This window comes from Ochotona curzoniae, unplaced genomic scaffold (assembly GCF_017591425.1).
Source record: "Ochotona curzoniae isolate NIBS_2020 unplaced genomic scaffold, NIBS_Ocur_1.0 contig_1, whole genome shotgun sequence".
Lineage (NCBI taxonomy): Eukaryota > Metazoa > Chordata > Mammalia > Lagomorpha > Ochotonidae > Ochotona > Ochotona curzoniae.
In genome coordinates, this window is record NW_024464918.1 from 42,420,828 (window position 1) to 42,435,264 (window position 14,437).

A 14,437-nucleotide genomic window follows, 5' to 3' on the forward strand; every position below is an offset into this window, starting at 1 on the left:
ACATCTCCAGGGGCAGGACGTGGCCATCGCTCTTGAGATCCTGCACGCGGCCCTCACCCACGACCCCTGAACGCCTACCTGGCCACTCTGCTCCTTCACTTCGCGCGCCGCACGCACGTATCCCGCCTGCAGCAGATGCTGGTAGATCAGCGGGAGCAGCTCCCGCCGCTTCCGGGCCTCCGCCATGCCGGCCACCCGCGGCGGACCGCTCACCTGCACGCCCCCCTCAGTCCCCGCCCGCCACTTCCCGCGTGCCCTTAGACCTCGCGCACCCCACTTCCGGCTCCCTGTCCGCCCCGGCCGCGCGGCGCGTCGGGAAATGTAGTCCCCGGCTGCGGGAGGCCCCACTTCCCCCCTCGTCCCAACTCCCCGCCCCGGGGAGGGAAAGGAGCCGAGACTCAGAGGGAACCGGCCGCCCATTTACGTGGGGGCGTGATCAGACGTAGCCCCGCCCTCAGACCGGCCTCGGGGTGGGAGAGCCCCACCCACATGTCAATCCTTTCTGCTCACTCTTGGTGAAGTGATTTGTTGTGCTCATCTATTCTTTGCTGGTGCGACTGCCTTCCCTTAGCTCTTCACTCCTAATCTGTACCTCTCCCTAGAGCTGAACTTGTAGTTACCCACGCATTTTGGAATCCATGATTTAGGTTCGTGTTGTTTCTATTGTAGTTATTCATGCTCTGGTTGTACAGATTCTGACTTGAGCTCTGTATCTTGGAGCTAGAGGAAGAGATGACTAAGACATGGCAGCTGCCCTCGAAGCGCTCAGGGTCAAGAGAGGCAGGTGGTAACCAAGCAACTGCAGCTGAAGACTCCGTGTGCCCCGCATCTGAGCTGAGCTGAGGGCTGGCACGGAACGCAGAGGGCACGGCGTGAGAAGCCACCCTGGCACAGGCCGGAGACCCTAAGCATAACTGAGCCTGTCAGGCTGCTGGGCCCAAGGCTTGGGCAGGGGTTGGCAGGAAAGAAGGGACCAAAGAGGGCGTGGGAGGACAGAGGAGACAGCCTGCAGCCCCCCCATTCTGCTCACAGTTTGAGCTTTGTTCCAAGGGTAATAGACTGGTTTTACACAGGCGTGTGACCTGAGCTTGTGTTTGCAAAAGATCTCGAGAGAGAAGCAAGGAGGGTGGATTTGTGGAGAGCAGGAAGGCGGAGGGAGGCGGTGGGAGTCTGTCGGAAGGAGAGGCTGAACCAGCCATTCTTTGTTTCACAGCCAGCCGTGGGCCACCCAGCCCTTGCTCTAGAAAACGCAGGCTGTGTGTGGACACATTACATCTTCTATGCTAGTTCGGGTCACAGACTCAATCTAGAGCTGGGCACCCTTCCCCCAGCAAGAAACACATGACCGGGTAGTTAATGCTGTGTCACTGGTGAGGAAGAGAGACAGCAACCCCTTTGCAATCAGTTAGCAAATGCTTATTGAGCACCTACTATCGCAGATGAAACCAGCGCCACTCCTGTAGAGCTGACAGTCTGATGGAGATGACAGGCTAAAACAGCAGTCATGTGCTATCCTGTTACAAGTAGGGTGCATGTTCCAGAAGGAGGACATTGTTTTCTTATGGACTCGTGTGGTGTTTGAGAGCCACGCTGGACTCCCATGCCTGGGTCCGAATTCCGGCTTTACTGCTTATTACCTACATGACCTCGGATGCATACGGTGACTTCTCTGTACCTTCGTTTTTTTTTGAAAAACATGTAAAACGCATGATTTCTGTCCAATGGGATTGTCATAAGAAGTGAGCGCTAGGAAGAGCTTTTTTCTTTTAAGAGTTATTCATTTTTATTTGAAAGGCAGGCTTTACACAGAGAGAAGGAAAGGTTGGAAGAGAGCTCTCCCATCCACTGGTTCATTTTTCAAGTAGTTACAACAGCTGGAGCTGGCATGTCAGGGAGGACTCTGAGGTTTCTGTACCAACAGGTGGACAGTGTCTTTCTGAGACAGAAACTGAAGGAGGACCCGGGGTATGGGCGCCAGGGGAGGGAGGGAGGGAGGATGTGCAGAGGATGTTAGAAGCCCAAGTTCTATGTATCATGGATGCACTGAGCCCAGCATGCCTTTGAGACACCAAGTACAGGAGTTGACTGGGCTTTTGGGTAGCTGGCTGGGGGGTTAGTGTCAATGTCTGGGCTGGAGAGAAAGGTGGACGCGTGACAGAAGCTGGGTGACGGTCTAGGCTGTGGGTGAGAGCAGGCTTGCCAGGGCAAGGGAGAGCAGAGGTGGCCGAGGCCTGAGGTGTGGGGTTCACGTGCTGGCGCTGAGCAAAGCAGGATCTGCCTACACAGGCTGGGAAGAGTGAACAGAGAGTTTGGGAGACACCCAAGAGAGGGGGGCTCCTGGAAGGCAGCCAGCGGTGGAGGTGAGGTTATGAGGGGCAGGGCCTCAGGTAGTGCCATGGGTATGGAGCGCTGAAGACCATCAGATTGGCACTGAGGGCCACGGGTAGGGCAAGGGAGGCAGTGGAGTTTCAGAGAACTTTCTGTGTGGAGGAGAAAGAGACTAAGACACCGTAGGACTGGAGAGCTGTGTTTCAAGGTGCAAGGGACCTGAGTATGTTTACAAACTGCAGGCAGATCCCAGCTGGGTAGATTCCTCAAGGCAGTGGGGAACAGCAGGTGTGAAGGGCTGGGATCGGGCATGGGGGTGGGTGGAGGGGTTGGGCCTGCGTGAGGATGGGGGTGAGGGGCTGACTTCTCTAGAACCCCAAAGCAGGAGCCAAGGGAGGGTGGTACCAAGGTAAGTGTAGGCTTGCAGTGGGTGTTCCGGGAGACTTCATCCTGAGCTGCTATTTTCTTCTGCCAAGTGGGAGGCAAGGTCTGCTGAGAGCGAGGAAAAGGTGGAGAGGCATTTGCAGGAGGGGGCGGGCATGAGCATTCAGAGTGGAGATTCAGCTAGCAAGCCCACAGCATCCCTCAGGTCCTCATAGTCTGGCTGGCCAGTGGAGGTCAGTGGTTGCTGAGGGCTGTGTGTCAGGGCCTGTCTGCTCGCTCCTCAGGCCCTGCCCACTGGGCTGCAGACAGCTGTGCTGGGGCTTCTGCCTGGGGCTCTATCAGCTGGGTGGGTGGAAGTCTGATGTGGAGGCAAAGGGATGGCATTTCTGTTGGGTCTGGGCTTCTCGGGGCGGGGGGGGGGAGGGGCGGATTGCCAAGATAGGTGTGGCTGGCTTCTAGGGAGAAAGAAGGGGGCACCCAGGCAGTTGGGAGCTAGATGCCTGAGATCAGAGGGGGCTGCCAGCTTAAATGGGTGGTGATGCTGAGGAGCTCGAATGGGTGAAGAACTCATGCCACGAGCATGCATGTCCCTGCAGGACCTGAGACTTTGCAACAACTCCCCCAGGGAGCACCTGTGGTCCCCAGTTGAGAATGCAATGATTCAGTAGGATGGGAACTCCCTGAAAGCACTCGCATGCTGTCTTACTGATGGCATGACTCTTCCCCCCTCCACTTCCAACACCATGTTTGCACACAGCAGATGCTTACTCACTGCTGGTGAATTCATCAATAAGTTTTAGAGGGTAGAGGTCTTCCTGGGAGTGAGGCCTGTTGGCCAGAAAGGAGAAAACTTGTAGCAGGCAGTGTAGACAGAACTGGGCTGTGCATCCTCAGCTGACCTGGGCAGAAATGGAGAACTGGTATTAAATTAAAAAAACCAGCACCGAACCCAGCCAGGATGGCCTGCTATTAGTTCCCATCTGGCAACAGGTTGTCTGTTTTTGTTTTGTTCCTAATAAAATTCATTGCTGGCGCTTGACGCTTTGTCCTCGGCTCCGGAGAGGCTGGACAATTTCTTTATCTCCCTGATTTTCCAAATCATACCCTTCGCTGCATTGCCTTGGGGACCAAGCTTGAAATTAAAACATTAAACCGATAAAATATAACATGGCAACAATTAAGGCAGCAGCAAACAAAACAATGCATTAAAAAAAAATCAGCCGCAGAGAATTTCTCAACCGGTTTGGAAAAAGATGTCTTTGTTAGCCTTAGAAGGCAGAAGCTTCTGGACCACTCTACTGCAAATGCCTCTTGGGTAAATGGCATGCCTTAGTCACCCAGGATGCCCAGGGAGGGCACTTGGGAAGTGAGCGAGGGGCAGATACGCTATAGAAAGGCAAAGGACTCTGTGGGTGGGCCCTGAAGAGATGGGAGGCAATGTGGCACACAGGACAGGATCCGGGCCAGGAGGCAGGGCACTAGCTATTTGGGCTGGCCTCTCACCCTCTCTGGAACCCCAGCATTACCTTATGTTCAATGAAGTTCCTGGACAACAGGCCTTTACAATACTGGTACCCTCAAGAGAGGTTGCCCAGCTGGGAAGACCAGGTCCAGAGCAGGTCTCCTTTGGCCAGGGTAACTAAACTTGTTTTTTTCATCTGGACTAAGTCACTTTGAACATTAGATTTCTCACAGCTTCCTCCTCTCTCTCAGAGGAAAATTATTTTTTTTTTCCTCCGGTGTCACAGGGATGTTTGAAAGGTTGGCCTGGTGTTGCTGCAGTAACGTGGAGTTCAGAGAGATGTCAAGGCTGACCTCAGTCCATCGGGGCTGAGAGATACTGTCACCTGTCCCCTTACCCTTGGGTCCGGCTCCTCCCGTCTGCAACCCGCCTCCGGGACCTGCTTGGACCCCTGCCCCCGCCACAGCATTTCTCTACTCCATGGGGGGCATCCCACAGTCTGTAGTAGACCCTGCAAACTACCCCACCCCATGCTGTGATTCAGTGAGCTGCAGCTCCCTGGGGTCAGAGCCTGTGTCAGGAATGGGAGATGGTGTGATGCAAGAGGTTTTTGGCTGTACCCTCGTAAATACATCCTAGCCGATTCAACTTTTCATTTCAGTGGATGGAATTAAAAGTGGGGCCAGAGAAAATGGATGGGCATTTGGCCTAGTGGTTAAGATACCGGTGTTAGGGTCAGCATGGTGCCGCAGAAGGTTAAGCTACTGCTTGGGATGCCCGCATCCCACGTGATAGTGCTGGTTCAAGTCCCAGCTGCTCTGCTTCTGCTAACACACTTGGGAAAGTAGCAGAAGGTGGTCCCTAGTCCTCAGGCCTCTGCTGCTCACATGAGAGACCTGGACAGAGTTCCAGGATCTTGACTTTGGCTTGACAGAATTCTGGCTTTTATGACCTTTTGGGGAGTAAACCAACAAATAGAAGATGTGTTTGTCTATCTCTCCCTACTGCTTTACTTTTTAAGTAGATGAGAATGAACATGAAAAAAGAGGCTTGTGTTTGACAGTGGAGAACAGAGTACCTGGGCTCAGTATCCACCTCTGTCTCCTGTCTCCAGCTTCCTGCTAACGGGCATCCTGGGAGGCAGAGATGATGGCTCGGGTAATTGGACTCCTGCCATCCACATGAGAAACCTGAAATGAGTTATCAGCTCCCAGCTTCAGCCCTTGCGGGCAAGGCCTCTGGGGAGTGAGCCAGCAGCTGGGAGCCTGCTCTCTCTGTGTATCTGTCTCCATGTCTCTGCTTCTTGGATGAATAAGTGAAACAACAAGCCAGGTGGACCAGAGGGAATGCATGCGTTTTATATTCATTGCGAAAGCCAGATTAACTGCTGAAAGAGGTGCAGCAATTCCCAGACTCATCAACATAATTTCTTAGTATGGTGATTTTGTTTCTCGGAGCTGGAAGGGCTCTTGGAGAGCATCTAGTCTGGTTCTTCTCTCCTCCTGCCAAGGGAACAGGGCCCGTGAGAGATCGCCAGAGGCTTCAAGGCAGAGGCAGACCCTCTAAGAGGCTGTCCTGTGACAGTGTGTAGCCGGGTGATAGCACCCCATAGCAGGGGGCGGATGTGACTCCATTTTGATTCTTTGACTAAGTTTCAAGCATAGCTAACGCAGCTGTCTGCCTCTGCAAACACGCTTGCTAGCTGATTGGCTTAAACTGTGGTTTAAACTTAAGTTGACTGGATACTTTTTGTGTCACTTAAGTTGATTGGATGATTTGTAATGTGCATCACCTAAGTTGACCAGAATGCTATCCACTGATTGAATAGTTTGAGAAAAAAATCCCTGGCTATTGAGTGCCAATGGGAACTTAAAAGTCCCTGACTTTGCCCACGTGAGCATGCATTGTCCTGGCAACATTTCACTCCCTTGCCACCATTCAGACACAAGTGCCTCTGTCCGCTTTGAAGTTCCTGTTCCTTTCCAAAGACAAGTGCAAGTGCCCCTCTTCCGTACTTCCTCCCCTGGCTGCCTAGGCTCTTCACCTCGGGCAGTCATTTCTGTTGTGCAACAAGGTCCCATCTTTTGTCTTGTCCTTTCAGAAGGACAAAATGCATGACAGAGGGCCCAGCCAGGAGGGGGCAGTGCACCACCAAAGGAAGGTCTCCTGGAAGGTCAAGGTCGCCGGGCTGCGGGGACCTGGTGAGGGCCGTGGCCCCCTGCGTAAATAAGTGGAGCCGCAGAGGGAGTGATTGTTGGCAAGTCCTGCCCCTCCCTGGCCTTGGTGCGCGTCTCTGAAACAGGCAGGGTTGGATCAGTTCAGCATTTCTGAATGCATGGAGATGCACTAAGTGGCTTCAAGAGAAAAGCAGATGGACACTTTAAAATGGAAAACAGTTATGTATTTGCTTTAGTATGTATTAGACAAAAAAGTCTCTTACATCAAACCTGTTATTTTGCAGATATCATTGCGGATGAGGCTCAAACTGGCATTCATGTAAAAAAAAAAGTGAATCAATAGTAAGGAAAGTGCCAATTAAGTAATAGTACAGGTAATAAGTCAGCAGTGAATGGCTGCCACTGGGAAAAATGCAGCTGTGCTCTGCCTCTGATGCTCTGCAACGCTGTGATCGGCTGTGACTCCTAGGAAAGGACTGGAGGCAGGGAGAGGGAGCCGCCTCCTGTGGCTGGGGTGCTGGGCCCAGGGCTGGAGGGGCAGGAAGCCTGCAGACGGCTCTCCAACCCAACCCTTCCTCCCCCTGCAGAGGATCCCAGAGCTGGCTGCCCCTCCCACTGCCTTTCTTAGCTTCCCCACAGTTACCAGGGAGTAGGAGGCTGAGAGGGAGCTCTGCTGCTCCCTCATTCTCACCCAACACCCTGCTTGACATCAACTATTCAGGGCAACGATTGCCAAGGAGGCAGGAAGGCACTGGGCACAGAAAAGATGGTCATTGTGGACAGGTTTCTGTCATGCGCATCTGTGTCCAGTCTGAGATGACCGCCCAGCCATTCCCAAGCTTATTGAGTGCTGGCCTCAACTGACTGTTCAGAGCAACACACTTCTAAGGCCCCACATCAACAACTTTGATTTTGGCCTTTATTCAAAGCAAAACTTGTTTATTTCTTTGGCCGAACCAGGCAAATGCCAGGATTTTGGAACTCCATCCAGTCTCCCACATGGGTGGCTGGAACCCAAGCACTTGCTACACTCTCAGGTGCATTAGCAGGCAGCTGGATGGGAAGGGGAGGAACTGGGTCTTGAAATCGTATGATACGGGATGCGGGTGTCTCAAGCAGCAGCTTAACCTGCTGTAACATACCTACTCCCACACTTACAATTTTTTAAAGGTTTGTTTATTTTTATTACAAAGTCAGATATACAGAGAGGAGGAGAAATAGAAAAGAAGATCTTCCGTCCGATAATTCACTCCCCAAGTGAGTGCAACAGCCAGTGCTGTGCCGATCCGGAGCCAGGAGCCAGGAACTTCCTCCAGGTCTCCCACACGGGTGCAGGATCCCAAAGCATTGGGCTGTCCTCGACTGCTTTCCCAGGCCACAAGCAGGGAACTGGATGGGAAGTGAAGCTGCTGGGATTAGAATCAGCACCCATATGGGATGCTGGTGTGTTTAAGGTGAGGACCTTAGCTGCTAGGCCACGCCGCCGGGCTCCACACTTACATTTTTAAAAGTTTTTTTTTCAGTAATTAATTTATAAAAAGATTCATTTTATTTGAAAGTCAGAGTTAGAGACAGGGAGAAATAGGTCATCATTTGCTGGTGTACTCCCCCAAATGGTTGCTGCAATGGTCAGAGCTGGGCCAGCCCAAAGACAGGAGCCAGGAGCTTCTTTCGAGTCTCTCACGCTGCTTTAGGGACCTGAGCATGTGGGCCATGCTCGCTGCTTTCCCAGGTACATTAGCAGGAAGTAGATTGGGAGTGAAGCAGCTGGGACTCAAACCAGTTCTCAAACCCCAGTACTCAAACGAGGGCTGCTGGCGTCCTAGGCCACAGCTTAAACCGGTGTGCCACCCCACCAGTCTTCTCCAGTAATTCTGGTACTTCTAGACCTGGGGGCTCAGTGAGATTGTGTTGCTCACTGACAGTCGTGGGTGGGTCAGTAGACGCTGCCCTGATGCCCAGCTCAGTTCTTCCTCTCGAGCACACAGCATTGAGTGAGCCACAGTGAGCAGAGAGGACCCCACAGGGAAGTGTGCTGGCATGTCTTGGAGCCTCTGTTCCTTGGAGGGTGGAGGGGGAGCTTCTTCAGAAGTGAACATGCTGTAGTTGCTGCTGTTTGTTGATGGGACAGGATAGGGGAGGTGGGAGATGTGGCCTCTGTGGGTGCAGGACAGCTGAGGACATGAGTCCATTTGCATCTGAGTCATCCATGGCGTGGGTTCACGCGAGGGTCCTTAAGGAACAGCAATAGGGTCACGCTAAGGGGAATGCCACAGTTTGCACAATTTCCAGCTGGAGCTTTCTAACACAGATCAGTGACCTGGGAGGTAATTGACCTTCCAGCAATTATCCAGTTGGTTAATTTATCAATTATCCGTTGATAAATGGTACACTATTTGACCTATGAAAAATACAGGGACAGAAAGAGACAGGTTCCCGTGATCTAGGATGTGAGAAAAGGCATAACCAACGAATCAGAGATTCTGAGTCCCTTCCCTGCTCTCCTGTTCAGAAATATGAGGCTCCCAGCCCGATCCCCGAGGTTGGCATGCATTACTCCCGAACATGTTTTTATGCTCCAACTATATATGTTCATAAAACACAGTATTGCCTGGTAGGCTTTCCAACTTGTTGTAAATGACATAATACTGTACATTGACTTCCTGCTGCTTGCTTGCTTTTTGTTCATGTTGTGTCTGAAATTTATTCACGTTCATGTCCAGGGCTTCCACTTTTCAATCTGCTTCATTTTAGGCGTGCTCTGCAATTTATTAATCCATTCTCTGGTGGATGGGCATTGGAGTGATTACCCACTTTCCACCATGAACTCCATACTGCCCGGGCATCCTTGTGCATGTCTGTCATGTGCTGGGGGAGGAATTGCTGGCATTGCGAGCATCTTGGCGGTTCCCCTGCCGCCGCTGGGCTCATCTGCAGGATGTTCCTGCCTCTCTCCTCATCCACACACGGCAACGATCCTCAGACGTGGGGACACTTGCTGCTCTTAGCGGGGGAAGTGGCTCTGATTTCCTCTCCCAGGAGTGGCCTTTCGTACCTGTGCCCCACGTCCGTGTCTCTGTGGGATTGCCTCTGTTTTCATCATTGACCGCAGTCCTATAATCTCGGCTACTGTCTTCTGCCAGGCCTGGCAGGTCTTCTCACCTTATTTAAACAGTTTTTTTTTTTTTAAATGATCTATTTACTTTAATCCGAAAAAGCAGAGAGAGAGAAACAGACCCACTGGTTTGTTTTCCAAATAGACACAATATCGGGGGCCAGTAGCCTGGATCGCCATTCGAGTCTCCCACGCAGATGACAGTTGGCTTGGGCATCTTCTGCTGCCTCCCAGGATGGGTGTTAGCAGAAAGTGGGATCAGAAGCAGATGTAGGGCTCCATCCCAGGCACTCTGATTTGGATGTGGGTCTCCCGAGTGGTAGCTTCACCGACTGTGCCACATGCCTGCTCCATACTGCTCCATACACATGTTATCTTTTAATATATAAAAGTGATTTAATAGGCTTTTAGGTTTAAATACAACATAAAATACCCCTGTCTTCTTCTACAGTTTAGGGTGCAGGGATTCTCAGCAAATTGGGGCCAGTTTGTAACTTGTGACTTATTTTGGCTCTGGGTGTTGGCTTCTTTATGAAGTCAGGGTAGCAACAGCTCCAAGTTCTCTGGGATGCTGTGAGGCTGAAAGGAGGAGCCAGGGTCAGCAGGCAATGCTGATGCCCCCAGGGAAGGGAGGGGATGTCACTGAGCAGAGTCCCTGGGGAAGCTGCCACTCAAAAGTCACCCAGAGGGAAAGTTCTTGCTTGGCCTGCCATGTAGCCACCATGAAGTCCCTGCTCAGATCCTCTGGAGGCATGGTCTCTTGAGGCCATGCAAGGGCGGTCCCTTGTACTTCCTGGCCACTGCATGCAGTGCTGGGGCAAGAACAGGTTGGGAGTGGAGGAAGGTGTGTAGAGACCATGGTCAATGGAGCTGAGAAATGTCTCCTTCCTCACCCCACTTGTTGATCCCAGATCATGCCTTTCCCAACACCCCTGTTGGGGGCCAAGCATGGAGGTGAGGATGCTGCCCAAAGCTGAAACCCAGCTTTTGGGTAGGTGATGCACAGGCACACTGCAAAAAACCTGAAGGTCCAAAAAGGAGCTGAGCAAAGCCAAGCTCCTTGCCCCTGGCCCCTGGCACCCCAGGCCCCTCCCCTAGAGGAGGCCCTATTCCCTGAAACAGACAGGGGTAGGAGTGTGCCATTCACATTACAGTAAAGCTTGCTTCATTTTTCCACCCCATTTTCCCTCCCCCAAATTCAGGACCCAGCATGTAACAGGAATGGATGAGTGAGTGGAGAAGAGAGGACCTGGTTGCAGGAGTGACAGGTGACTGAGCCATGGTCTCCCGGGCCTTCTCCCTGACCCTTGAGGTCCCCTCTTCCCTAGCAGGTGTGTGTCGATGGTAAACCTAGGTCTTCCTGACCCTGAAACCAAGCTATAACGAGGGAGCAGGGTATCTAAGGGAATCAGGCAGTTGAACCGCTTAATTGTCATTTCCACCAGCCTACGGTTACCAAGGAAACTCAGAGACTGTTAGGGCCGGGAGGGGCTCCAGGCCGTGTGGAGGCAGTGTGATGGGATCTCAGGCTGGGCAGAGTAGGCCCCCCTGCCAGTTCTTTGGGACTTTCATGTTCACTTCAGTGATCATCCCGAGCAATTAAGCACCGTGGTGGAGGATCATCTAACATGTGACTCCGGCGCCTGGCCGGCGTCTGTGGTTATGATGATGACATCGGCACTGGATTGATCAGCAGTTCTCCCCCACCCAGAATCAACCAAAAGCTTTCTCCTGAACAAATGAAGCAAGTTTCTCCAGTTTGGCCTGCAGTCAATGGGTATGGTATTCTTAGGGTCAGTGGGAACTGGTGTTTGAGAAACCCTGGTGAGGACAAAAAACCCAGGCGAGGGTCAGGAGCCTCCTGAACTCCTCTGTCTTTAACTTTAATCTCCCTATCACCGGCACAGGGATATGCTGTCCGTCCTTGTAGGACATAGGAACCCCAAAGGAGACAGTGGATGTGATAGCTCAGTGCTTATTATACCCATGTTCACCCCTTGTGTTGTCTTAAGGAAGCAAAGGCGGCTTGCAGAGATCTGCTGGTTGTCCCTGGCGGAGCTAGCCTGACAGTGGCAGACTGCCTGCCCACCACTGCCCCCCAGCATGTAGGCCACGAGCAGCGCTGCTGAGATTCTAATTCAAGAAAAGATAATAATAAGAGCTCAGGTAGGGCCAGGTAGTGTTTGGGAAAACATAGCCTATTTTTATTTGGGAAGGAGCTGGAATTCAGGAAAGCAAACAGGTGAACACACGCCTTGCATTTCCCACAGCTGTGCAGCTTTCCAGGGAGTACCAGCAGAGCCTTCTAGAGTCCACATGAGGTGAAGCAGGGGCACCCAGCAAGCACCCAGCACCCGGGGGCTTCAGGGCTAGGCAGCCGGTGTGTGGGTGGCTTCATGTCAACCTCAGGCTTCGGAGTACGCTTTTGGGAAATAAGGCAACTAGGGAGGCTGTGAACTCCCAAGAGTAGGTGCTACATCGGGCACTGCCGTCTCTCCCACGCTCAGCTCAGCACTTGTCATCGATGTTTATCTTTTATGTAATCTAAAAATGTGTATTGTCATTATTTATATTTATTTTAAAGACAGAGAGGGCGAGTGAGAGAGAGTGAAATCTTCAATTTTTCCAACTGCTGGTTCACTTTCCAGATGCTCGTCTCAGTGGGGACTGGGCCAAGCTGAAGCCAGGAGCCACATGGGTGTCAAAGACCCAAGAACCTGAGCCACACCTGCTGCCTCCCAGAGTGTGTATTAGGAAGAAGCTGAAATGAGAAGCAAAGCCAGGACTTGAACCCAGGAACGCCAGTGGGGACGTAACCGCTATACCAAAGACCTGTCACTCATACTGGTCTTAATAAGATTGGGGGTCTTCTCATATATTTATGGGTCTAGATCTGGGTCTTGGGGCTGTCACTGTGACAGGTTAAGTTGTTCAACCTGTGACTCCAGCATCCCAAATGAGTGCCAGTCTGAATCCCTAGTCTTGATTGTCCCTCTTCTGGTCCAGGTCCCTGCTAATGCACCTGGAAAAACAACGGAGGATGGCCCAAATCCTTGGGCCCCGGCCATTCCCATGGAATTCTAGGCTTCTTGTTTCAGCCCGGGCTAGCCTTGCTCAATGCAGCCTCTCTGAGGAGTGAGCCAGTGAATGCAAAATCTCTCTTCAGCTTGCTTTCTTCCTTCCTTCCTTCCTTCCAAAGGACCTGGTTTCTATGTATTAATTATGCACCTTTTTGTATTGGCTATATTTCAATGATACTGCATTTACAAATCCATCCACACAAACCCGAGGCAAAGGCCTGACATTTTATCCTTAATGCGATGGCTAGCATTTAGAAAATGCTCAATAATATTGAATTAGATAAGCCTGGGAGGAGGCCTGGTTTCTTCATACTCCATTTTAACCAATGCCTTGGACAGCAGCTGAGTCAGTGGTGAGAGCCAGGGACCTAGTTCTGACCTCAGCCTGGTCACACCCTCACACAGAGGAGTGGCCTTAAGCAAGGCACTTGGCTTTCTAAGCCTCACCAGGAAGAGCTTTAATCTGTTCAGCTAAGTGGTCAAGTGGACTCCTGGAAGTCAACGTTAAGTCCCGCAGCAGGTGGGGGATTCTTTGCAGCCAACTTCAGAAGGTTTTGGAGTCCAGAGGGCAGATGAAGCCAGCTGGCCTAATGGTAGCAGAGGCCTGCAGTGTATCTCCTGCTTGTCCCAGGCTCCAGCAAAGGCAGAGAAGGAGCAAACTCTCCACACACTTGACCCACACATGCCCTGGGGGACAGTGAGAACCCAACCTCAGGCCCCGGTAGCCTAGGGCAATCACAGTGTTCAAAGCTTGGGTGTTCAGCTCTTCCCTCTATACTCCTGGCCTTACCTTCATCAGCAGCAGGAAGGAGAACCTGCACATGTGTCTTGCGGAGTTGTGTTGCTGGTGGTCACGCGGAGGAGGGGGCACACAGGGCATGCTGGGGTCAGATTAAACATGGAGTTGAATCATAGCCACAGTTCACATTTGCTGAACATGTCAGACGCTGGCCTAGGCATTTTTGCAAGCATTGTCAGTTGACCTCTTAGTCCCTGACTTCTTAGGCAGGGACTATGGCTCCATTTTACAGGTGAGGAAACTGAGACTTTGTAAGTTTTAGTGATTTACTCAAGCTGTCTCAATTGGTAAGTAGCAGAGCTATGAATGAAATTCAGGTAACATGTTTTCAAAGCTCCTGTGTTTGTTTTTAAATGATTCATTTGTTTATTTGAAAGAGACAGAACAGAGAGGAGGGAGAAACAGAAAAAGAGATCTTCCATCCACTGGTTCACTCCCCAAATGGCTGTAATGGCCAGGACTGGGCCAGGACAAGCCTAGGAGGCTGGAGCTCCATCCAAGCCTCTTACATGGATGGTAGGAACCCTAGCACGTAGGCCATCTTCTGTTGCCTTCCCAGGGGCATGAGTAGAGAGCTGAATCAGATAGGGAGTATCCGGGACTCGAACCAGAGCTCTGATGAAGGATGTTGGAAGTGCAGGTGGAGACTCACCTTGCTGTGCCACAACACTGGGAACTCCTGTTTTTAACCCAGCTGAGTGAGTAAGACTTGATGTTCAATCAGATTGTGGGACCTGGAAAGGAGGAAGCATTTACACACGTTTTCTTTGGTCCAGCTCAGGGTCGAGACGTGTCCTGGAAGCCGGTGGAGGAATAAAAGGAAAATCAAAAGGCTCTATCCTACCCTCCCAAATAGAACTGGGGGGAGCATGGAGGCACACTGAAGTGGGGACAGGGAGATCGGGCTTCCTAGGTTGGTCTCTTTCAAGCACAGGCTGAAGGGTCGCATGAAGAGCTGGAGTGACAGGGCATCAGGCAAAGGAGAAGTGTGTGCAAAAGGACGGGTCTGCAAGTCGCATACACGGTGAGCTGAAGGAGTCGGGGGCATGAGGAGCAGGCCAGATGTCAGAAGGGCCAGTCACCCACTGGCTT

General features: G+C 51.8%; 1 protein-coding gene across 1 annotated transcript in view; it reads right to left on the bottom strand.

The window, feature by feature from the left end:
* The window catches only part of TCOF1 (treacle ribosome biogenesis factor 1), a 30,279-nt gene extending 30,073 nt beyond the window's left edge, over positions 1-206 (bottom strand). Inside the window, exon 1 of the mRNA XM_040972595.1 lies at positions 79-206. Coding sequence (XP_040828529.1) covers positions 79-186 — 108 coding nt within the window. The 5' untranslated portion in view covers positions 187-206. The remainder of the gene's footprint in view (positions 1-78) is intronic.
* Positions 207-14,437: the final 14,231 nt, after the last annotated feature.